General features: G+C 44.7%; 1 protein-coding gene across 1 annotated transcript; it reads right to left on the minus strand.

Moving 5' to 3' along the window:
- Positions 1–207: 207 nt before the first annotated feature.
- Positions 208–15058, minus strand: LOC139758081 (chitooligosaccharidolytic beta-N-acetylglucosaminidase-like). Its single transcript, XM_071679164.1, has 9 exons — positions 14865–15058; positions 9263–9362; positions 7015–7177; positions 6463–6630; positions 5311–5523; positions 4822–5208; positions 3602–3748; positions 1533–2054; positions 208–1385 (listed from the first exon to the last, which is right to left on the minus strand). Exons 2-9 carry the CDS (start codon positions 9349–9351, stop codon positions 1209–1211), a joined length of 1866 nt encoding a protein of 621 aa, XP_071535265.1. The 5' UTR covers positions 9352–9362; positions 14865–15058; the 3' UTR covers positions 208–1208.
- Positions 15059–24656: the final 9598 nt, after the last annotated feature.

Here is a 24656-nt window from a genome sequence, read left to right on the forward strand (position 1 = left end):
TATATATATATATATATATATATATATATATATATATATACTAATAACACTATCTCTAATGAATGATGATCTACACCAAATAATTTATACAACCCAAGAGATGCTTGTAATAGTTTTAATAGATCTCTCTCACTGAGACCTTTCCTTCCAGTGAGGGCTTGGCAGGCGTCACCATCAGACCACCTTTCATTTAAATACCAAATCGTGTTTTTTTTTCTTTTTTTTTCTTTTTGTTTTAAGAATTCAGGAATGTAATTGTTGTGTGATGTTAAAGGTGCGTCTTGCCAATTGTTCGATAGTATCTATATGAACAGGTCTTGTTACGGTGTGTAAGTGACGGTAGGCCTTAAAAGAACTCTTCTTGACATCTTTTTTCGACCCTTGAAAGTGTTTTCGTCGAAATGGTTGCCGGCGTATGTGTTCCTGATGGTGATACTGAGTGTGATACTGAGTTTGCATTGTGCTGTTCTGTCTACAGATGTTGGTAGGCCCATACCCGACGATTAACTCTCACTTATATCTGTCTGGAGATGATGCAGGTATTTTGATGTGTGTTAGCAACATATTTTTACTGTCTCTTTAAAACCATATCATAATTAAACCCCCTTGTAAACATTCAGTGTTAATTAATGAATCGAATCTTTTCCTACTTGCCTGACGGAGTTGTCAGTTTTGGAATGGTTGACCTGCGCGAGAATTCATTGCGACGTTTTCATGAGCATGCCAAAGCAGAGTCGCAATTCCTGCCTTGCAGGATCGCGCATTGAAACTTGTTATCCCGGCCACCCCTCTCTCTCCTTGCTCTGTGGAATCCTCGTGTGTTAACCATTTGAGCCTGATGGGACGCCCCTAGGGTGCGATTATCTGCCTATTAACCTTGATTGTAAAGGGTCAGGTCCAAGGCCATGCCAACCCTACCCTAGGGTAGTGCCAGTGTGCTGAAGGATCGTACCGTCCTGCCCGAGGGGGTTATGTTATGGTATGGCTTAAGTAGTAAGGTCGGGCCAGGTGGCGTCCTATGATATGTTATACCTTAAACGAGAGTTACTATGTTCCGCGGGCCTGTGGCACTTGTGTCGTGCCGTCGTTCTGGTAGAGACTCGCGGGCACCCTCTGGACACGAAGGTGACGTCCAGCGACGGTAGCACCTACCGGTTCTCTAAAGAGTTGTGAATGTACAGCCGTTGCCTTGTCTCCTGCTGGCGCATCTACAGGTAGCAGAGGCCCTCGTTTTGGTGGCACCACTGAGGCTGGATCCGCTCGGCCATGACACCTCTCCTGACCATCCGTTGGCGGTGGTGGATGAGGCGGGTGGTGGCGCGCTCCCAGTTGGTGCGAGGGTTGGTCCAGAGGCGTTCCGCTAGCGCCGACCCACGAGGCCACAGCTGCGGGAGATGTGAAAATGAATGATAATGTCGAAGGTTGCACCGAGTGGAATTGATATGTCAGGTGTAATTCATTCACTAGTAATATTCTACAGTGTACTGAAAACGGGGGAAAAAAATGATTATCCTAGCTACTTAGTTTTTCACCTTTGAATCTATATTTGCTTCGTCTGCCTGCTCACTCCAAAGGGCGGCTTCGCCACCCAGCAGAAGTTCACTGTGCGCAGATCCAGTAAGGTTAACTGCGATGTTGACTGGACTGTTGTCGTAAACGGCCTGCCAGCCTTTGTACGATCCACACCAGCTTTCTTCGTGAGAAAACGGGTGTCCAAATCCGCAGTCCAGGTACCAGGCGTCGTGGTTGCTGAGGATGAGGCGATAGCCCTTCCTCAGGAGGTGGCCTATGGTCTGGTCCCGGCCACTAGTCCAGACCTGGATGATGTAGTTCTCCGGGTTCAAGTGTCGATCAACTCTCTCCTCTTGCGTGAGGTCAGAGGTCCACACAACGCCCGGGACCTGTCTGCCCGCGTTGGCCTCAGACAGGAGGCTGTACGCCGACGCGTGGAAGTCGCCCCACAGTTGGTAGAAGGAATCAGCGCCCAAACCGACGCCTTTCTTCTCCAGGTGAGCCTGGATATCCTCCGTCTCGTTCCAGCAGTTTAGGTTCACCTGAGATTAGTGGATGAAAAAGGACACACATTAATCATAAGGGACGCCGGTAATACGTTTTCTTTCCTGTTTCATTTAATCCACAGGAAAACAATGAAAATTTGCACAAGGTTTAAGGTAATCTGATGGCATCAGTTCAGCTTTGAGTTAGGGCGAAGGCGGGGATATAAAAATTGATGTTTTTCGTCAAAAGAAAAACAGGAGAGTGTGCGAATATTTAGTTCACAGACGGGAGGCTCACTGCCCCCAGATCAGACGTACCGTGAGGAGACCTAGATTATGAAGGTGGCTTGTGGATCAAGTCGTAAGGTGTTAGTATGGCATAGTGAGATTATGACGCTGTCTGGCAGTGTGGTCGAGCAGGTGACTGAGTGGACGGGAGGATGGCTGGGATAGAGAGGAGGAGGAGAAGGGTGGTGGACAGGTAGAAAGGTCGACGGTATGACCCTTGGGTATGATGATGATGATGTGGTCACCTCTGTTGTCGTAGCCAAGGGTCGTACTGTCTTGTTGTAAACTACGTAGTGTATCCGGATAGTGATACGAAAGTTTGGTAAATGTAATAATTAAACCATCAGTGGTTTTCCTGCTAACCCCACAAGACCGTAAAGTTACAGAACACAAGTTATTATATGTATCGCATTTTATGTTTGCTCTTAGGAAACACGCGAGAGTAAACGTTTTTAGTCTTCATACATATTTGTACTGAGAAACGATTATCAAGTGGATAACATAGACGGTGACCTCAAAGGCAACTTTGTATCCGTCCGTCAAAGAATTGTGTCCTTTCAACTAATGTTTCTTGTGGATTTGGACACTGCGTCAGACCGATCGTGGATTGGTCCACTTGTGTCACCCACGTTCATCCTTGGGACGTCAGACCAGTCGTGGGCTAGTAGGCCAGCAAGACCTAGGTTTTGAGAGTGACTTAAATCACTTAATTCATAAAGAACCTGAACGAGTAATAATTCCACCGTGAAGGTTAAGTAGGTTCTCATTTGCTGATTACGTGGGAGCATGGGACCTGAACAGAATTTCGCTCATGACGTATTTTTAAAAAAGTTATTGTTGAAGACAGACATAATGACGGATGCGGTAGGTCCCATGTATAGTGGAATGCCATACCACAAGAATAAATCTTTGAATTGTTGTTTTGAAACAATGCGAGTACCGTTGCCATAGTTATTTAATATGCATCTTTCTACATGAATATGATGCTAAGGCTAAGAGGCTGTTCTTCTGTTTCTTCTCGTCAACCTGCAGCTGGTGTAGGTCCCAGATGCTGAGGCCTAGGTCCCAGAACCTACCCTCTAGCCTCCCCAGCTTCATTAGACGAGGGAAGGCATAGTCGAATTTCAGGAGCAGGAGGAGTGAGAGTGTGGGGAGATGAGGTGGAGAGGGAGAGGACTTTACGAGATTGGGGGAGACTTGAAGGGGATTGTTGGGGGTAAGAAAAGGGGAGAGGAAGAGAGTGGAAAAGACCGGGGGAAATGGATGGAAGGGCTAAGGGTGGGTGGGTGGAAAAGGAAAGCGTTGAGCTGCCTTACCTGGTCTCCTCCGAAATGGAAGAGGTCAAGAGGACCGAAGAGGTCGACCATCTCTTTGTAGATCTGGGCCAGGATGGTGTAGCTGTTGTTGTTGGCGACGTTGAGCTGTCCACAGGGCGGCTCCTCGCAGTAAGACTGCCAGGGTTCCTGTTGGGTGGAGGGGAGAGACAAAGAGCGGAGGCATCACCATAATGTAACCTTAGGAACACTCTCACCGGTGAACGACGACCTGCCCTACCACCTCAACCTGGATTTAACACCAACAAAAATATGTTTTTTTTTTTTCTTCAGATGTTTTGTCGAGATATTTCTGGAATCATTACACATATATTCTCTCGTGTTAAGAAAAAACAAGATTTTGATTTTTTTACGGAAATTTTTTAGACGTACGAAGAAGCAAGTCCGTTCATCTCTAACGATGAGCTCTGATGTATACTCAACATAATGAAGAAAATAATACATTACACTCAAGATTTATGTGGTGTGTTTGTGTAAACACACACACACACACACACACACACACACACACACACGTAAATTCTTTTTGTAATTGGTTTTAAGATGTTTGTGTCCAACGCCCTTGTTGTCGTTACCTATGGCTGGGCCTGGATGTCTTTTGTTGAATGAAAATCTTCGAAAAATATTTAAAGAGGAAATTATGACCATCAGTCAGAAATTAATTCCTCATAAGAAATTCTATATCGTTTTACATTCACACTTGTCTTTCGAAGTTATGTTTTTGAAATTCGTACAAACGTTTTGGTTTTCGCGATTTTTCGTGTTCGATCGAAAGATAAAGTTGTATTAGGACATGTGTGCAAGAAGTTGAAATCACGTGTGGTATTGATAACTTTCACCAAGATGACCTTTAACCGTCAGCAGACTCAACATGATAACTATACAGATACCCAGACGTGAAGCCCTGTCGCTGGTAGCACGTCATGCACAAGGCTTATACAGCCAGAGTTGTGTGTGTGTGTGTGTGTGTGTGTGCGTGTGCGATTATTGGTTGTGTTCTAAGGGGAGAGAGTTTTACACTCGTACAACCCTGTCACTTAACCTTGTGTACGTTTATCATTTCTTTACTTCTACGTGCGTATGCACATACACACAGACTCACCCCGGCCTAAGCAAGTTACCCATTTGTCGACCAACACTGAGGGGAGGATGGACACCCTGTGTGTGTGTGTAATTATTAACTTTTTATCGGTGATAAAAACCTGGTTAAAGCAGACGGCCACTTTGCCTAGTCCATGCTTCTCGGTCCACTGCCATCCATTGCCGACGTGAGCTGGGGTGTCCAATTCCGGCAGGACACGGATTCCCCGAAGTCGGCCGTACTCCACCAGGTGTCGAATGTCTGCGGGACGGTAGACCTGACGAGAAGAGTAGGCGCCGTAGAAGGCCATCTTGGGCAAACTGTCCAGATACATAGGGAAGGACTGCGAGTCCGTGATGTGCCAGTGGAAGGTGTTGAGCTTATTGGCCGCCATGGCATCCAAGGTTCGTTCGATGGCCCTCACGCTGAAGAAGTTGCGCGACGTGTCCAGGAGTATGCCGCGGTACCTGAAGACCGGAGAGTCGGTGATTGCCGCCGTGGACACCATCTGCAAAATAAGCATTTTACATCAGCCCGTGATAAACACCCACATGGCGGCGGTAAACATAAGTCCAGAGTAGACGAGGGAAGGAGGTCCTTCGGTTCCCACCTGGAGCACTGAGGTCACCTCGTCGTACTCGATCAGCTGCGAGAGCGTCTCGAGGGCGTGGCGCGCGCCGAAGAAGTTGGTGGCGAGGATCTTGGCGACGGTGAGGGTGCCGCGGGTGTTGATGCTCAGGGTGTAGTCCTCTGGAGTCTCCAGCGTCAGACTGGTAGCCGTCCCGCTCACCCAGACGTCCACCACCACTCGGTGATCTGTCACCTAAAATGGTTGGATGGATTGATTAAATCACCGTGAACATGGCAGCTGTGCTCTATATGACCGAGTACTGTATGGACCACAGTGAACACCCCTATCCCTGCTTCAGCACTCTGAAGTAAGGTACAATTTGCCACAGCACACGAAAAAGTAACTGATATAGAAAAGCTAAATGTAAATGTAGTAGGGTTTTTGATTTTTCTGTTTTGGAACACACACACACACACACACACACACACAGGTAGCGTTAAGAGCAGAGGACTGTGCCTTTGAGGGAATATCCTCACTTGGCGTCCTCCTCTATTCCTTCTTTTGGAAAACTGAAAACGAGGGGGGAGGATTTCCAGCCCCCCGCTCCCTTCCCTTTTAGTCGCCTTCTACGAAGCGCAGGGAATACGTGGGAAGTATTCTTTCTCCCCTATCCCCAGGGATAACATATATATATATATATATATATATATATATATATATATATATATATATATATATATATATATATATATATATATATATATATTTAATCAGGTTGGGCTCAAGACATATAAGAGCTGAATATTCTCATTAAAGAAATTTCCTCGGCGATTCAGCGATTGCTGATTAATCAACGGATATGTCATAATCATACACCGGTGCAAGGGTTAAAGTGAGAGTGATAGTGCTGGGCGAACGGCAGTCAAGACAAGATCCGGGAACTAATTCATTTCATGATCTTAAATCTTAGGATAATAGAGGCCCAGTTGAACTGAGTAATACACTACCAACAGTGATAAACAAAAAATAAAACTTAAAAGCATCATTATTTCTTGAGTTGTTTCCTATGTAAAAACTTCAGTTTTATCGTAGGATCCTGAATATCCAAAAGCCCGAATATCCATAATCAAAAGTCCATAACGTTTGTCATTAGTAAGATTTTACACTGTAAAAGGAATCAGATCTCATTACCTTCTTTCTAAATGGTCCCATGGTGATAGGTCTGCCAGCTCCGTCGGGTACGATCTGGTCAACATTGCTCTTGAAGATGTCGAAAGCTTTCTTGATCAGATCCTTTACTTCGTCGGTGAGGGCGGTCACATTGCGCAGTGCCAGTGACTCCGACAGGAAGTGGACCGTCTGGGTTGGGGGGTAGAAGAGGAGGAGGAAATTGTGGTCAGAGACACTTGGATGACTTCACGCTGTACATAATAGATATAACAGTTGTCATCTGGTATAGTGAATGAAGGGTGGCTGTGCTCTCCTGCACACACCCACAGAGGGTGACATACTCTTGACAGAGGATGCGAGAGATGTGAATCGTTGCAAGGAGCAGTTGATTATAGTGCACGCAACAGCAGGCAAGAATGTCAGTGCCAGGTAGCCTGGCGTGTAGTTACACAGCAACAAGAACCCCTACTGGGAGAGCCTCGACACCAGTACATCCCGAAATGAAAACTACCCCAAGAAAACTGCGCCATGAAGACACCCCCTCCCCTCCTCCTCCTGGCGCCGAGAACTCACTTGGTCTCCAATATGGACGAGCCCGGTAGGTCGAGGCCATAGCACGCCGTCTCTTCCGCACGTGAGCTTGCACGTGTACAGGTCGAGCGGTTTCTGGAGAGCGTTGTTATCCTGTTTGATGCATGTCTGGTTGACGCAGCTCCAGCCCCATGGACTCTGTTTCCTGCGAGGGATAGAGATAAGTCAGTGTTGTGAAAGGGCCAAACGGTGCCCTGTCGCTGGGGAAGTGGCTTTATAAGTGATAAGGTTATCAGGGGGAGATAGAGTCAACAGTGCCTAGTTAACGGAACGGATGGACAAACGATAGCCTCTCAGGTGAGGTGATGGTATAACACATGATCACCACATGTCCTGTACCACACGGCTCGTGCACCCAACACGTTCCTTACCACAGAAGACTTGCACACCGCCCCGTGCACTGCAGGACACCCACACACCACAGCAGCTACTCAACACTCGTCGTTCACCACACAACACTTGCCCACCACACGTCGCGCACCACACAACAACACCTGCACGCTACGTATCTTGAGCCACATAAGAACAGCTGTACACCACACTTTCTCTCCCACACCGCTCCTATACGACCGTAACACGCAACACTTGCGTCCTACACCTGCTGTCCTACCCTGCTCCTATACCCCAAACACCTTAAAAAACATAGCACCTGCACACCTCACGTAATACAGAACATCTGCACACGACACGTCCTGTACCTTATATAACACCTGCGCATCTTCTGTCTAATGCCAAACATTACCTACATACCACACGCGTATTACCACAATAAGCCTGCAAACCACACGTCTAGTCCCACACAACACCTGCATACCGCAAGTCCTTCACCTTACAACACCTACAGACCACACTATAGCATCATACAACACCTGTACACCACATTTTCTTAACCATGCTCCAGGTACCTGCCTGCACACACCTCACTCCATGATATAATACCTTCATATCACTATCCATTCCCATACAACACCTGCACATCACACCCTAGCATCATGCAACACCTGCATACCCCACATATTTTACCATGTACCAGCACACCTCACATCACCTGTACACGACACATTATCTGTACACCACACGCTTCGAATGACCCAATACTTGCACGCAATGCATCAGATTGGCACCACTCAACACCTGTTCACCGTCCAACACCTGTACGCCACAAAACTATTGTGACCCACAAAACAGATTTACACTAGACAATACCAGTACAACACGCAACTTTTGTACAGCACACAACAGTTGTACACCGCACAGCAAATGTGCCCCGCACAACGTATGTACACCAGACAGCAAATGTGCTCCGCACAACATATGTACACCAGACACCAAATGTGCACCGCACAACATATGTACACCACACAGCATATGTGCACCGCACAACATATGTACACCACACAGCAAATGTGCTCCGCACAACATATGTACACCACACAACAAATGTATACCAGACAACACCTGTACACCACACAACAACTGTACACAGCTGTATTCCACAAAATACCATTACAGATACATCCTGCACCGCACAGTGAATGCTGCTGGTGAGACTGTCCAGTGCATCAGAAGGTATCACTTCTTTTACAACTTTCACTTGGTTTGCGAGTCATTTATGTGAAGAACGAGAATAAAAGAAATCTCAGAAAGGGAAAAGAAATTGTGTAAAGGTCACAGTATCACGCCAGACGACTCGTGGTCGCCAAACATGTTTGTCAAACGAATCCGAAAGTACTGTAAAGCTGAGTGCTCTTCACTGAGATTTCTATATTCATTCTCCGCTGGCGTGTGTGTGCGCGTCTGGTAGACTTTGGTAGAATATGTCGTGTGCCCTGTTGGTTCATGGCTAGTTGCTGTGTAAGTCATGATCTCACCACCAGCACAGGCTTCTTTTGGCTACTTTAAGCACGGAGGTGACCCATAGGTATGATGGCATGACCTGTGGCCTTGGCTAGGAACAATCTGGCCAAGGTCACGTGCAGCCCGGGGTCGGTCATACCTGAGGGGACGTGTTGGTGGTGCTTCCTCGCGTGCGCCGACACGCACGGACGCCGTGTGGTGCTCTCTCTCTCTCTCTCTCTCTCTCTCTCTCTCTCTCTCTCTCTCTCTCTCCTCTTTTTTCCCATCTCCAGAGGACTGTAGGTGTTTCCACTACTCATTACCTACATGTAGAAATGTACAGTGTTCGTTTGTGTCGGGGGATCGTACTAGTGCTAGCGGGGACGCGTCGTACCTGAATTGGGCTGCGGTGGGGACGGTGAAGAGGACAAGGATGACTAGGCACAAGGCGTTCCCCAAGGCGACGCTCGCTCTCGAGAACATGCTGTTGTTGTCTGGAAGAAAGAGAGAGGAGAAAAACATGTTAGTGGCGATGACATGGCTACTGATGAGTGGTGAGATGATGAGCGCATGACACGCCAGTGTGTTTCATGAGGTGTTGGTAGAGAGGAGAGTTGGACCCCCGTAGGGGAAATGACCATTGCCATCTTATGTACCCGTCGTAAGATGGGTGTTGGACATGCCGTCTGGTGTGAGTGATGCGTGTGACAGTCATCACAGCACTCATGTTGTGACTTGTACCGCTGCCATGATTGTGTGGTAAACGCCACTGCCATGGGTGTGTGTGACATAGCATTACCATGGCTATGTGACGGACACCACTACCATGACAGTTGTGAGTGGTACCGCTTCCTACCGTCACAGTGAACACAAGTTCCACGAGCGTTGTGACTGGTATACCATTGCCATGACTTGACTGGCACTCCTTCCTCATTCATTGTTATTAGTTTCATTCATAATTACACCGACAGTAGTAACTTATGAAGAACCACGACGGAAAAAATACATGTATGAAGTAGAAATGACCTCTTAGCTGTTGGATGAGGAGGAGCGGGACTGAGGCGGGTTTTGGATGAGATACACGGGTTCCAGGGACGCTTTGCTCCATGATGATGAGTCTCGTATCTGTGTTCTTTCTCGGGGAAGAGTCAGGATAGCCGGGCCGTTCTCACCGACCCTGTGGTGTTGTTCGGTTTCACTTGATTTTTGCCGTTAGCAACGGCTGCCTCGTGCTTAACGTGTGAGTTGTGCGGCTTTGGTAGCTTCCCACGCCCCTGGGCGAGGCGATCTCTGGCATGCACTGGATACCGTCTCCTCCCAAGGCTTCAGTCGTCTTCCACAACCGAAACATTTTGCCCCTTCCCACGTCATCTGGCAGGATTTTCACAACCTCTCTATGCTCCTCCCGACGTCTCCAGGCGTGACCTCCTCCCACAACCCAACAGCATCGGCCTTCCGCACACGTCTCCCAACGTGACTTCCTCTCACAACTCAACAGCGTTGGCCCTCCCCACGTGACCTCCTCTTACAGCCCAGTAATATCGCCCCTTCCCACGTCTTCAGGCGTGACTCTCATGTCCTTCCCGAAGATTGATCACTGATCTCTCGTACCTTTTTACCTTTTTTTACGTTCCTTTTTTTTCTTCATTTATCCTTACATCTTTTTTTTTTAATCCTCACTTCATTGTTATCTAACCTTCACTGCACAGTCTCTTTTCCTTGTTTATTTCTCTTCACTTCATTTTCTCCCCTTTACCCCTTTCGTTCTTCCATCTTTGTTTCATTTTCATGTCCAAGTTTCATTCCTTTTCCTTGCATGCCCTTCCTTCACATTCCCATATCTTATCACTTCACATCCGTTCATACACGTCTATAGTTCCTTCTCTCCCATCTACCTTTCCTTTTCTTTCCCTTCATCTCTCGTGATTTGTCCCTTATCTCATGTCCTCTCATCACTTGGTGGGCATACCGAACTTAAGCGAGCCGGTGTTTTTTTTTTTTTTCTCTCGCAAGTTCGCTTTGTCACAGTCACTGTCCGCGCCTCGACGAAAATCATCACCACGCCTTACGAAGTCTGCCCACGTTTGGGTCTGCCCCACAAGCGTTCAGGGTCGGTTCAGGCAACCAGTCTCGACCCTGTTATTCGAATCCCGTACATTTACTTTCTCACGCGGTGTATGAATCCTCTTGCCAGCGCTATGGCTCTTGTGTGGCCGCCAGCGTAGATCGGTCTGATTCTTTCACTCTCTCTGTCTCCCCACTAGTCTGTGCATTCGAGGACGCTACGTCGAAAGTTCAAGTGTCAGGCTGTATGCTGGTGAACGAACAAGGACATGTTAAGCAATGCACACGTCAATGATATATTGGGCTGTTGATTGCTAAAAATATGTATTTATATATATATATATAAAGCCCTTAGACCGGTGTCTAACATTTCCTCGTTATAAGGAAATGGAGATCTCTCTGTATATAATTTTTTCAGCACGAAATTAGCTTTTGTATAGCAAAAACAAGGCGGTCTTGGCACGCCATCAGTCTGGACCTCCTGGCAACACACACACAGACACACACCTTCCCTAACCTTGCTGGATGTGACGGCTGTTTGCTCTTTGTCTCAACTGAGCTTCCCCGTGCCACGGTTTTGCCAACATGTCCACCGATTTGATGACCCATCTGCAGTCGTAGATGTGCACCGAGTCTCGGTGAATCAAAGCTTGACCTTATTTCCTCTTCACGAGAGAGGCATCACTTCCGTCCGCCAGTGAGGGACGCGGTCACCGGCACAAGGTCGTGAGGAAATTAGCGATGAGATGTGAGGGAAAAATCTCTCATACGGCACAGAGCTTCCGTCGGCGGGAGTTGCGCTTCCGTCGTCCAAAAGCGTTACAAGTACTATGTTGCTCCTGCCTGTGCTAGCCTTACTAATAGTATTTGTAGAACAGAAATGTATCAGAGAACCAGCATCGCTTCCTTCACTCCTCCTTAACCTGATATGTGCTTGGAACCATCCTGAACGTTGTGTAGCATCAGGGAGCCGCCCATAACCTCCTGTATGTGTGGAACCATCCACAATGCGAATTTGAAAAGCCTCTCTTAGCCTCTCCCTGTAACACGGCCCTCTAGATTCTGGTGTCATAATATTCCCCTCCTGGGCTGTACTCAACAACAGGGTGAAGATGAACTCCATTGAAACGAGAAATTCTCAGACGAGACTTCTCTGTTTTGTGTACTGACGATGATGCAGACATGCCAAAGGTGGGTGTTCTCTGGCGGTTTAACCTCAAACAAGCGAAAGTCCGGAAGCGCCAGTATATTACATGAACGAACGAGATGGATGTGAGCGAAAAAGGCTTTTCTTCGTCTGTTCCTGCGCTACCTCGCTAATGCGGAAAACGGCGAGCAAGAATAAGATTATATCCGTCATATATATATATATATATATATATATATATATATATATATATATATATATTATATATTAAGAGGTCACAGTGGTGCGTGTTAATCTAGTATATGCTGATAACCACGGGGTATATGAAACATGATTAGTTCCCAAGTGCACTTTCGTGTAATGATCACATCGTCAGAGAACATACAAGAATGACATAAAAGACGTAGAACAGTCAGTTGGTATACAAGGAAGAGACGTAGCTAAGACGCCATTGGTAGACAAGCGTTACCGGACGGTGGTGCTCGTGTCGGGCACCATGCTTGTCATAAAAAGGTTACTATGTGGACAGGAAAGTGAACTGTTGAAATTTTTTGCTTGCGACAAAGCTATCAAGTTTGTCTAGACCTTCGCTGATATTGATGTTACAAATCATTGTGTATTCAAGAAAAGAGGATTCAGTGATATTTTTCAAGGTAAAGCAGTTACAGTTAATAACTGAATTACATGGGAACTTATAGTGTTTCATTTTCCTCGTGGTTTTCAGCATCTATCTATCTATCTATCTATCTATCTATCTATCTATCTATCTATCTATATAACATACAATCCTCCAACGGCTAGGATCGAACCCGGGACCCCTGTATGTATGTTCTTTGAAGGTGCGCGTTCATATGCACTTTGTTCATATGTGTATTTATATATAAACACGGATATAGTGCATGTGAACGCGCATTTTCATGGATGTGAGACGAAGGCTATTCGATTACTTGTAATCGAGTAGTCATTTCCTGTTAGGGGTGATCATTGCCGAGCGGTTCGAGTTTCCAGCTACCACACTAATGTCCCTGGTTCGAGTCCTTGCTGTTGGAGGGCTTTATGTGATTATCTGTCAATATATATATATATATATATATATATATATATATATATATATATATATATATATATATATATATATATATATATATGCTGGTATTCACTTTGAAAATAAAACAAATATCCGAGCTTTTTTTTTAGCTGGATTTGCTTAATCTGTCTTCTTCATGAAGTGAAAGCACTCACGTAAGCGCTCAGATCGTGTTTGATTTTCCATGAGACCTCCAGCCTTTTCCTGAATCGCGTTTTTTTTTGTATATATATATATATATATATATATATATATATATATATATATATATATATAAACATACAAACCTCCCACAGCCAGGATCGAACCCGGGACCCCTGTACGTATGTTCTATGGAAGTGTGCGTTCATATGCACTTAGTTCGTATATATATATACACACACACACACACACACACACCTGGACCCATATTATGGGGCTTTTGCAGCTTTTAACACTGCACTCCAATAAGGAGCAGGGAACTGATGAACCCCTTTGGAGCAAGGAGTTTCTCGCCGAGGTGACTTGTTAGCTAACCACAGACAGATCGAATACGGTAACGCACACACACACATTATATATATATATATATATATCACTGCACTTGCAAAAAATGTTTGAATATAGTTTTAAAAAATAACCGTTTTCTTTCATCCTTACGTATATGTTTTAACAAGTTATTGATTGCCTACACCTTCCATTCTTCTCCCAATACGCTAACTAGTAGTTCACAGCCGCAATACACAACATGTTGCCCTAGCAAAGCCGTGCATCAAGAACGCAAGTTGTGTGTGTTTTTTTTTTTTCATAATTTTCGGATAGGGACGTTCTTAAGCTTGAGAGCAAGTCAGGTTGGCTGGCAACTTTCATTGCCGCCTGGGGATATCCTGGAGTCACAGAGGTTTCTCTCTCTCTCTCTCTCTCTCTCTCTCTCTCTCTCTCTCTCTCTCTCTCTCTCTCTCTCTCTCTCTCTCTCGTCACAGTGACGCCTATCTCAACGGAGGTATTCTCAGCCACATCATCAGTGCACTTCCTCTCCTTCGTCTGTCGTTAATTATAAATCATTTATAGGCGTTTTATTTTCAGTTTGGTCGTAGCAGCGAGGTAAATCGTACATGACGAGATGTCATTTTAGAGTTATGAAATATTTGGAATCCAGGATGACGATCACCACGATCAAGCACGTATCTGGTCAATGTATAGATTTATTTTCTTTTCCAAGTTCGGCCATGACTTTTGTAGGGCCATAGGTTACGAGGCTTCGAAGTCCTTGGAGGAGTGTATCGTTTGAGGTGGGGTCGGTGTTTACATTACAAGCGCCACTTGCCGTCAAACACCCCCCCCCCCCCCCCTCGCCGCATTGAATATAACATCATCATCATCGTTTAAGTTTCCCCAATTTTGTTATTTGTATTCGTGGCTAACTCTGATATCTAGTGGGTGTGAGCATCCCACTTTGAGCAGTGCTCGTACCTGCCTGGAGAGGGGTAGAGGGGCTCCGAGGGGCGTGCCTGACTCCGCCAGTGAAGGCCGCTCCCTCCCTCCAAACACTAACAACTCGAATCCTTTCGCAAAAAAAGAAAAAAAAAATTGTTTCCTCTTTTTTTCCCCTCACTTTGTTTCTTATGAATGAAATATTCCTCGTGGTCCTTCAAAAAAAAAATAATGTGTCCCCAAGTCTGGCCGGGAACACTGCCAACTTTGTCCTTAATGACTCACCTGTAGTAGATCTGGTCCCTTAATCATCCGTCACATGTGTCACTCACGTCCCCAGCACCAGAGTCCGATAACGAGGAGAGTGAGCACAGCCGACGGAGGAGGAGGAGGGGGTTTAGGGGTGGTGTGTGCTGTTAAAGGCAGGAATTGTCGTGGTGCTCCCTCACCGCACTCGTGGCCAGGGCTCGGGGAGAACTGGACACCGCCTCCCACACCACTCCTGCCACACACCACTTTCTCTGCTCATGTCCAGGCCCTTGCCTTGACTCCAGCTTAGGCTATGCGTTGCTGCTTCTCTGGATCATCTTACGTTCAGTAGATCACGCGGCCTCCTGCACAGGTCGATCAGGATCATCTGCGAGTCGGGAGGAGGACGATGCTGATGATTGCTGTCACGGGAAGAAATGATCACGCATGTTGGTACCAACTGTCCTCACACACAGGGTGCGTCTCAGTGCCAGACACCAACTGGTGAAGACATACATCCTTGTGTCTGTCCGTGCTCGTGAGGCTGTGTGTGTGTGTGTGTGTGTGTGTGTGTGTGTGTGGGTCCCTCCATATGTTTGTGTGGAAATGTGGATTATGTATGTATATGTGTATTTTCGCGCCGCAGAAGCTGGTGGTCGCTGACAAATCTGCTCATATCTGAAGACTCGTAGTTCCTGCACTCGTATGTCCCTTTGTAAAGATGCGAACGGGTTAGTCCATTCATACTTTTACTGAAGCGTTGCTGAGTATATATGGGCAGCGGAGAAAGCATTTTCATTTTTGATGGACACCTGTTCTCCATATACGCATATGCGGACCTAGATATAAGCCGTGGGCTCTGTCCTACGTCACATCATTGGACACCTCACGTGCGCAGTGCTTCTGATGCCATTTGGCACGTGTTGCACCTTCCATATGCACAGCACGGGTACTGTTTAAAGCAACATTTGACGCTCTTCACGTACACGGTACTGGCGCTGACACAAACCACTTTCGACATCTTAAATGAGCTCAGTACAAGTACTGTTACAAGATTAATGTCACCGTGGTTAGACACCGCACACACACACACACACACACACACACACACAGGCGTCTTTATAGGGTACCTCCAACACCGACCCATATGCACGGCACAGGTACTCTTACACAACACCTTTCACACACTCTTCAGAAGCAGTTTACGTGTGCTGGCCATGACCACATCTGACACCCTCCTGACGCACAGCACAGGCGCCGTTTTGATCGTATTTGATTTGATTTATACTTGGAATGTAGACTTGGTCGCAAGTCTTATTTGGTGAACGCCATATTTATAATGCAAATTATATATATATATATATATATATATATATATATATATATATATATATATATATATATATATATATATATATATATATATATATTATATATATGGTCGCAATGATGCGAGTGATCTAGTATTTGCTAAAACCACGAGGAAAAATGAAACACACACACACAGACATATATATATATATATATATATATATATATATATATATATATATATATATATATATATATATATATATATATATATGATAGATATCTTCCTTGTGTTTATGTGTACAGAGTAAAAGAGAGAGGTCATGTGAGGTTGAGCAGTGTCGATGTCCTGTTTCTATTTTTGTTTTTAGGACAGCGTGGGTACCAGCAGAATTTGTTTCTTTTTACGAGAAGCCTGAGAAAGACAAATACTAGGGACAGCAAATCCCTCGAAACGCGTGGATTTGAATAGGTCGAACGCTCATGGGAGGCAGAAAACGGAGAGAGAATAAAGAGAAAGTAATTTTTTTTTCATTAAAGTATACGTCAATGAACAGAATTTTACGATAGGAGTTCAAGAGTCGACCAAGACCTGTAAGCTTACCAGTGGTGCCCGAGTTTTGTAAGCGAGGGTGTGGAGTACACATGGATGTTGGCGCGCTTGTGGTGAGATGATTGCTGTCAGGACTGCAGTTGAAGGTGGTGTGGTGAACAATGCCTTAGTGATGACGGTGTGTGGCGAGGGTAGTGGAGTGACACTGATTCAGCGAGTAACAAACTGACGGCGACTTAAGCACAGAGTAACGTGGACATTATTATGTGGTGACGATGCAGTGATTAGGGGGCGGCGATGCGGTGATTAGAGTGGGTGATGGTGCCGTAATTAGGTGGGGAAATTGAGGTGTTTGAGCATAATGCACAGACGGTCTGTTTGAGAGACAGGATAGCCATGTTGGTCTTGGCATAGGGGGACTGTATGTAGTGGGCTGATGGTGGCGAAGAGGCTCAGGTGTGGTGACGGTGATGTTATGGCGGTCACGACGTGACGTGAGGTGACGTGACGTTGGAGTCATGACGGTTGTAACTTGACGGTGGCGTCATGGCAGTGACTGTGGTACGATGACGGTGGCGCTATGACAAGAGGGTGACGGGACGGAGGCTTACATGCAGTGAATATGTTACAGAACGGTACAGTCACGGTGGGTTACAGCATTCCAAACCGGCCTGACACCTGCTAGCCAACGGGACGGGCGAAGGACGCCACTCACCGCCCTCCCTCACACTCCCCGCTCATTGGTCATGACGTAAGCCTGCGACCTTGTGGGAAAAATGATTTTTTTTGAATGAATGAAATTTTAGAAATCTTTATTTATATGTGCGCTTACAACACAGTACGAGTCTGTACAGAGGTATTATGAAATGATGTACAATATGAAATTCGTTCTCAGAGCCAATGTTTAATTAACAATTCCCAACAGCGTTCATGCCTGTGTAACACTTGAGCGCAGGCGATGAGATCCTGTACGATTCAAGGAATATTATTCCTTAATGCAGAACACAATACCGATTCAGGTTTCCAAAGTTTATTCTCTCTCTCTCTCTCTCTCTCGATATGTCCTTACCAAGAAGGATTATGATGCATTTCTGCCTTAGTATTTTTTTTCTCTCCATTTCTGTTGTGATTTTAGGTAGAGTCGGTTTGATTATTTCCAGTTAAAGCGACAGAAGCAAACCACGTATACATTTCATACATTTCATCTTATTTTGTGACGACTAGGCAGACTTTGGCTGTTGTGAGTGGGAGTCGGAGTGTGGTTTTGTCATGGTTCTCAGACCCTTGTGTGAGTGTGGCCAGTGCTGACGGAAGCCCCACACTGCAACTCCCAAGAGGGACCACCACACGCTTACACTCGACTCCTTCGGTGATTACGAAAAGTGAAGAAGGTTTGAGGCCTGGTGGAACCACAGGGTTCAGGATATCTGGTGTGTAGGAAAGTGGGGAGATTGCAGTGCGGTAACGTGATGTTAATATTGGTGCTCTGGTGAAGGTCGAGTTGCTGGGTGTACTCCGGTAGTACTCAAGGGCACCAACCAATCTGGCTTGTCTGTACGCAATACTGGTCAGCTGTCTAATATTAACACTCCGCCAAGTGTGAATTATTTGAATGATGGGGTAAATTACAATATTTTCCAAAATCATCTAAGACTCCAAAAGCATATTTCAATGCATATTTTTTGTCTAAGAACTTTATTGTATACCCAAAATAACCAATTTTGATAATGCCGCTATAAATTTCAAATTTGCTAATGGAATAAACAGCATTTGAACTCAGTGGTATACTGCAGTTCCTAAAGGGTTATAAACATTTTGTGCAGTTCGGCACACATGTGACCTTAAATGCCATTTCACTAGCTGTGGTTACATAGATTAGATTTTTAGAAATATGATTCGCACAAGGCTAGGATAACCTAAAACAATTTGAAAGTGAGTTGCGCCCATACTAGCATGAGCATGCAGGGATCACTGATGCTTATAACGATTCTAACTGTTACCCACACATATACAGACTGGACAAAATAAGTTGGATTTGCCCACATGTGATTACCAAGTTTATTTAATTATGATGAAAAAAAAGAATGTCCTTGTTGATACTGATAATGTACATTTTGTTGATGTGGTTCCGCTGTACTGCATTTAAGAAAACATCACTTGCTAGTAGCGTGTAACGTTATATTGCACAACGGCATGTATTATGGTGTAAACGCATGTTTTGATGACCGCAGTCCTTGTATTTTAACACTGGACAGGAAGAGAATGAAGTTCCTGTTCAAATTGTTCCCATGGTAAGGGTTTATATTATGATATAAAAAGAAGTAGGTAGGCTCTGAGCCGTGACATGTAGATACTGGCATTACAGCCTGTTGCTTTACTTGGAAGTTAAACTTACGACGAAGAAGGTTGAAAACCCCAATTCAGCCTCAACCTCTCAAAATAGGGAACTAGAGGCAGCGAATCTTATCATAATGCTAGTCCATGGTGACAGAAGACACCGGTAAATCATATCAGTATATTTATGATTCTGCTAAAACACATGGCTGAACGGTGTGAAAAGGTGCTGGAAGCTGAACTGTCGTCCTATGGGAAACTGCTTGGCTGCTGTCGCTTCGTGATATAAAGTAGTGAGGTCCAAAAGGAATAGTCTGTAGGGACACCATTTTATACGATATTGTAGATGATTTGATTTTTCTGTGCTCTGATTGGTCCGCCTGTGCTAGCCTGCCTTCTCGTTGGTCCGCGTGTTAACTTCTGCTTGGTGTTGCCACACCAAGTTTTGCTACAAAAAGAAGTTCCAGTTGTCCTGGTTTTTACATGCTGTACAGATGACTGGAAGACATGAAGTGCATCAGTTTTTACGTGATCACTAACAGAAGATAAAGCTTAAATTCTACGACCTTATCCCTCACGAACACCAGCCATACATTTGCTTAAATCCCTTCCCTAAAAAGTTGAGGATCAAATATGGGATATGATTTTTTTTTTTTGGCATAAGTAGTCTTACGACCCGTTTGTTTGCTGAATCATCGAAAACCAACACAAGCTAGCTTTTCACTTGGCAAAATAAATTCTGAAGCGTATATGGAAATGCATTACCTTTACCGAGGTTAGGTTATATGGCATGTAGGCATGTCGACTGCCGAGGTCAAAGCCTTCAACTTTAAGTGATGACCAACATCTGAAAAAAAAAACATGAAAACCTGCTGGTGTTCAAGATTCTCAGCATGTACGCACTCACGTAATACAGCCCATGGGTGTCTTGGTTAGGTTGTGTTGCCTTTTTCTTTAACAGAATTCTTTTGGGTCTTTCTGTGTAATTCTGTCATGTGAGAATGGAAGAGAAATAAAAGCAACACAGGAGTGCTATTATGAAATGAACAGGCTAATGCAGCTCAGACGAACTGCTGATGCTGGCGCAGGAGCAGGGAATGAGGAAGGAGTACCGTGATGTTGCAACAGGGGAAGTGTCGTTGCCGCGGTTCATACTCAGAAGGAACGAGGACTAGTTTAGTTCACAAGGGTAAGGACGTTTTCAAGCGCAGGTGTACGAACTTACGTCAGTTGCGGAAGACGCACTTAAAGGCTTCATTGCAGGAGGCCCGTGACTCCTAAGGTCCCGAAGCATCACACGTGGGTAGTGCGAACCGAGCAGTGAATTGTTATTCAGTGCAAGAAGGGCCTCAGTGACGAACACTCCGTCACCATCTGGGGTTAAATGGGGTTTCAAGCCAATTTGGGTAAAGCATCGGTCGTTCAACCCACCTGGTGAATTATGGCTACAGGCTCGTGGGAGTGTTAGGTTTCGCAAAACACCGAGGTCCTTGAAGGGAGGCCACGTGAATTATGTAGCGTCGCCGGGAGGAGAAAGGCTAGGGTGCTACATTCTTAAACGTAAACAGACATACCGCAGTTAAGAAAAAGTACTCAAGATTTAAACGTCAGGTTTTATTCTGCCAATTATGTAATCAAATTTTGATTAATGAGCTAATGAATAAACGTAAACCTGGGAAAGATGTGATCCTCCACACTCGTTCCTGTATTAAAATGTCTCTGTTAAGAAAAGTAATATTGTGTACGATTTCATATTTGTATGCACTTTGTCGCTGTCTCCCGCGTTAGCGAGGTAGCGCAAGGAAACAGATGAAAGAATAGCTCAACCCACCCACATACACATGTATATACATACACGTCCACACACGCAAATATACATACCTATACATCTTAACACACACACATATATATATATATATATATATATATATATATATATATATATATATATATATATATATATATATATATATATACGCACACACACACAGACATACACATATATACAGATGTACATAATTCATACTATCTGCCTTTATTCATTCCCATCGCCACCCCGCCACACATGAAATAACAACCCCCTCCCCCGGCACGTGCGCGAGATAGCGTTAGGAAAAGACAACAAAGGCCCACATTCGTTCACACTCATTCTCTAGCTGTCATGTATAATGCACCGAAACCACAACTCCCTTTCCACATCCAGGCCCCACAAAACTTTCCATGGTTTACCCCAGACACTTCACATGCCCTGGTTCAATCCATTGACAGCACATTGACCCCGGTATACCACATCGTTCCAATTCACTCTATTCCTTGCATGCCTTTCACCCTCCTGCATGTTCAGGCCCCAATCACTCAAAATCTTTTTCACTCCATCTTTCCACCTCCAATTTGGTCTCCCACTTATCCTCGTTCCCTCCACCTCTGACACATATATCCTCTTGGTCAGTCTTTCCTCTCTCATTCTCTCTATGTGACCAAACCATTTCAAAACACCCTCCTCTGCTCTCTCAACCACACTCATTTTATTACCACGCTTTTTATTACTTACTCGATCAAACCACCTCACACCACATATTGTCCTCAAACATCTCATTTCCAGCACATCCACCCTCCTCCGTACAACTCTATCTATAGCCCATGCCTCACAACCATATAACATTGTTGGAACCACTATTCCCTCAAACATACCCATTTTTGCTTTCAGAGATAATGTTCTTGACCACACATTCTTCAACGCTCCCAAAACTTTTGCCCCTCCCCCACCCTGTGATTCACTTCCGCTTCCATGGTTCCATTTGCTGCCAAATCCACTCCCAGATATCTAGAACACTTCACTTCCTCCAGTTTTTTTTCCATTCAAACTTACCTCACAATTGACTTGTCCCTCAAACCTACTGTACCTAATACCCTTGCTCTTATTCACATTTACTCTCAGCTTTCTTCTCTCACACACTTTACCAAACTCAGTCACCAGCTTCTACAGTTTCTCACACGAATCAGCCACCAGCGCTGTATCATCAGCGAACAACAACTGACTCACTTCTCAAGCTCTCTCATCCACTGCAGACTGCATACTTACCCCTCTTTCCAAAACTCTTGCATAGGATGTCAACTGTGTTGTACTCTTTTTTTTATCTAGTTCGAAGGTGACCTCTTGCTCATGTTATTTTCACTAGCAGACAGAACCCATTAACACGGCTCATACTTTTGTAAGTGACTAGCAGTCAGGTATAGAAAGTTCGTGCAGAAGAAAAATAAAATTGATTCATTCACCTACTAGGGATTACTATTTTCTATGATGTAGAAGAGTGATAACATAAATCAAAGCTGATGGTATGAGTGTTGTAGTAACATCCAAGCTTCATAGAATGAAACTGCAGGAGGAAACAAGACAAACTGGTGTTTTTTCTTTTGCTTTCCCTAACTGTAGGGTATGTCAAAGTCCAGGATGCATGTGATGAGGTCTATGTAAAAGATGATTAAATTAAGTTTGCCCAAAGAACTGCTGTAATGCAAAATGATCATTTCACATATTTTTTTTCTTTTGCTGGTTCAATCAATTTTTCTCCAAGCTTCAGTCTTGTGTAAATACAGAGATACACAAAAAAGATCTCAATGTAATTATCAGAGTGCACCATCCTAAGCCATAATTCAAAAGCTTTCCTTAAGGACATTCTTCAGGACTTTGCAAAAAGAGCATGATGCACTTAGTTTAATCTTATTTACACACTGAACTACTACTGCAGAACTTTGGAAAGCTCTTAACATGCTGCAGAAATTCATGAGGAAACGATGAAAAAAGTGAAAGGATTCAAACAATAACAGTGGTATTCTTAGTTTTTTAAAACTGATATAGTGTACAATTAATATTAAGGCAAACATAAGGAAACATTTTTTTTTTTTTTTTTTTTTTTTTTTTATACTTTGTCGCTGTCTCCCGCGTTTGCGAGGTAGCGCAAGGAAACAGACGAAAGAAATGGCCCAACCCCCCCCATACACATGTACATACACACGTCCACACACGCAAATATACATACCTACACAGCTTTCCATGGTTTACCCCAGACGCTTCACATGCCTTGATTCAATCCACTGACAGCACGTCAACCCCTGTATACCACATCGCTCCAATTCACTCTATTCCTTGCCCTCCTTTCACCCTCCTGCATGTTCAGGCCCCGATCACACAAAATCCTTTTCACTCCATCTTTCCACCTCCAATTTGGTCTCCCTCTTCTCCTCGTTCCCTCCACCTCCGACACATATATCCTCTTGGTCAATCTTTCCTCACTCATTCTCTCCATGTGCCCAAACCACTTCAAAACACCCTCTTCTGCTCTCTCAACCACGCTCTTTTTATTTCCACACATCTCTCTTACCCTTACGTTACTTACTCGATCAAACCACCTCACACCACACATTGTCCTCAAACATCTCATTTCCAGCACATCCATCCTCCTACGCACAACTCTATCCATAGCCCACGCCTCGCAACCATACAACATTGTTGGAACTACTATTCCTTCAAACATACCCATTTTTGCTTTCCGGGATAATGTTCTCGACTTCCACACATTTTTCAAGGCTCCCAAAATTTTCGCCCCCTCCCCCACCCTATGATCCACTTCCGCTTCCATGGTTCCATCCGCTGACAGATCCACTCCCAGATATCTAAAACACTTCACTTCCTCCAGCCTCTCACCATTCAAACTCACCTCCCAATTGACTTGACCCTCAACCCTACTGTACCTAATAACCTTGCTCTTATTCACATTTACTCTTAACTTTCTTCTTCCACACACTTTACCAAACTCCGTCACCAGCTTCTGCAGTTTCTCACATGAATCCGCCACCAGCGCTGTATCATCAGCGAACAACAACTGACTCACTTCCCAAGCTCTCTCATCCCCAACAGACTTCATACTTGCCCCTCTTTCCAAAACTCTTGCATTTACCTCCCTAACAACCCCATCCATAAACAAATTAAACAACCATGGAGACATCACACACCCCTGCCGCAAACCTACATTCACTGAGAACCAATCACTTTCCTCTCTTCCTACACGTACACATGCCTTACATCCTCGATAAAAACTTTTCACTGCTTCTAACAACTTTCCTCCCACACCATATATTCTTAATACCTTCCACAGAGCATCTCTATCAACTCTATCATATGCCTTCTCCAGATCCATAAATGCTACATACAAATCCATTTGCTTTTCTAAGTATTTCTCACATACATTCTTCAAAGCAAACACCTGATCCACACATCCTCTACCACTTCTGAAACCACACTGCTCTTCCCCAATCTGATGCTCTGTACATGCCTTCACCCTCTCAATCAATACCCTCCCATATAATTTACCAGGAATACTCAACAAACTTATACCTCTGTAATTTGAGCACTCACTCTTATCCCCTTTGCCTTTGTACAATGGCACTATGCAAGCATTCCGCCAATCCTCAGGCACCTCACCATGAGTCATACATACATTAAATAACCTTACCAACCAGTCAACAATACAGTCACCCCCTTTTTTAATAAATTCCACTGCAATACCATCCAAACCTGCTGCCTTGCCGGCTTTCATCTTCCGCAAAGCTTTTACTACCTCTTCTCTGTT

The sequence above is a fragment of the Panulirus ornatus genome, chromosome 29 (assembly GCF_036320965.1).
Source record: "Panulirus ornatus isolate Po-2019 chromosome 29, ASM3632096v1, whole genome shotgun sequence".
Lineage (NCBI taxonomy): Eukaryota > Metazoa > Arthropoda > Malacostraca > Decapoda > Palinuridae > Panulirus > Panulirus ornatus.

What these genes read in the sequence shown, in the direction of transcription:
- LOC139758081 (XM_071679164.1), bottom strand. Translation starts at nt 9,351, where the DNA reads ATGTTCTCGAGAGCGAGCGTCGCCTTGGGGAACGCCTTGTGCCTAGTC. An exon ending in TGGCCGTCTGCTTTAACCAG is followed by an intron (nt 3,749 to 4,821) that starts GTTTTTATCACC and finishes TCCACCCAACAG; the next exon opens with GAACCCTGGCAGTCTTACTG. An exon ending in TCCATTTCGGAGGAGACCAG is followed by an intron (nt 2,055 to 3,601) that starts GTAAGGCAGCTC and finishes CACTAATCTCAG; the next exon opens with GTGAACCTAAACTGCTGGAA.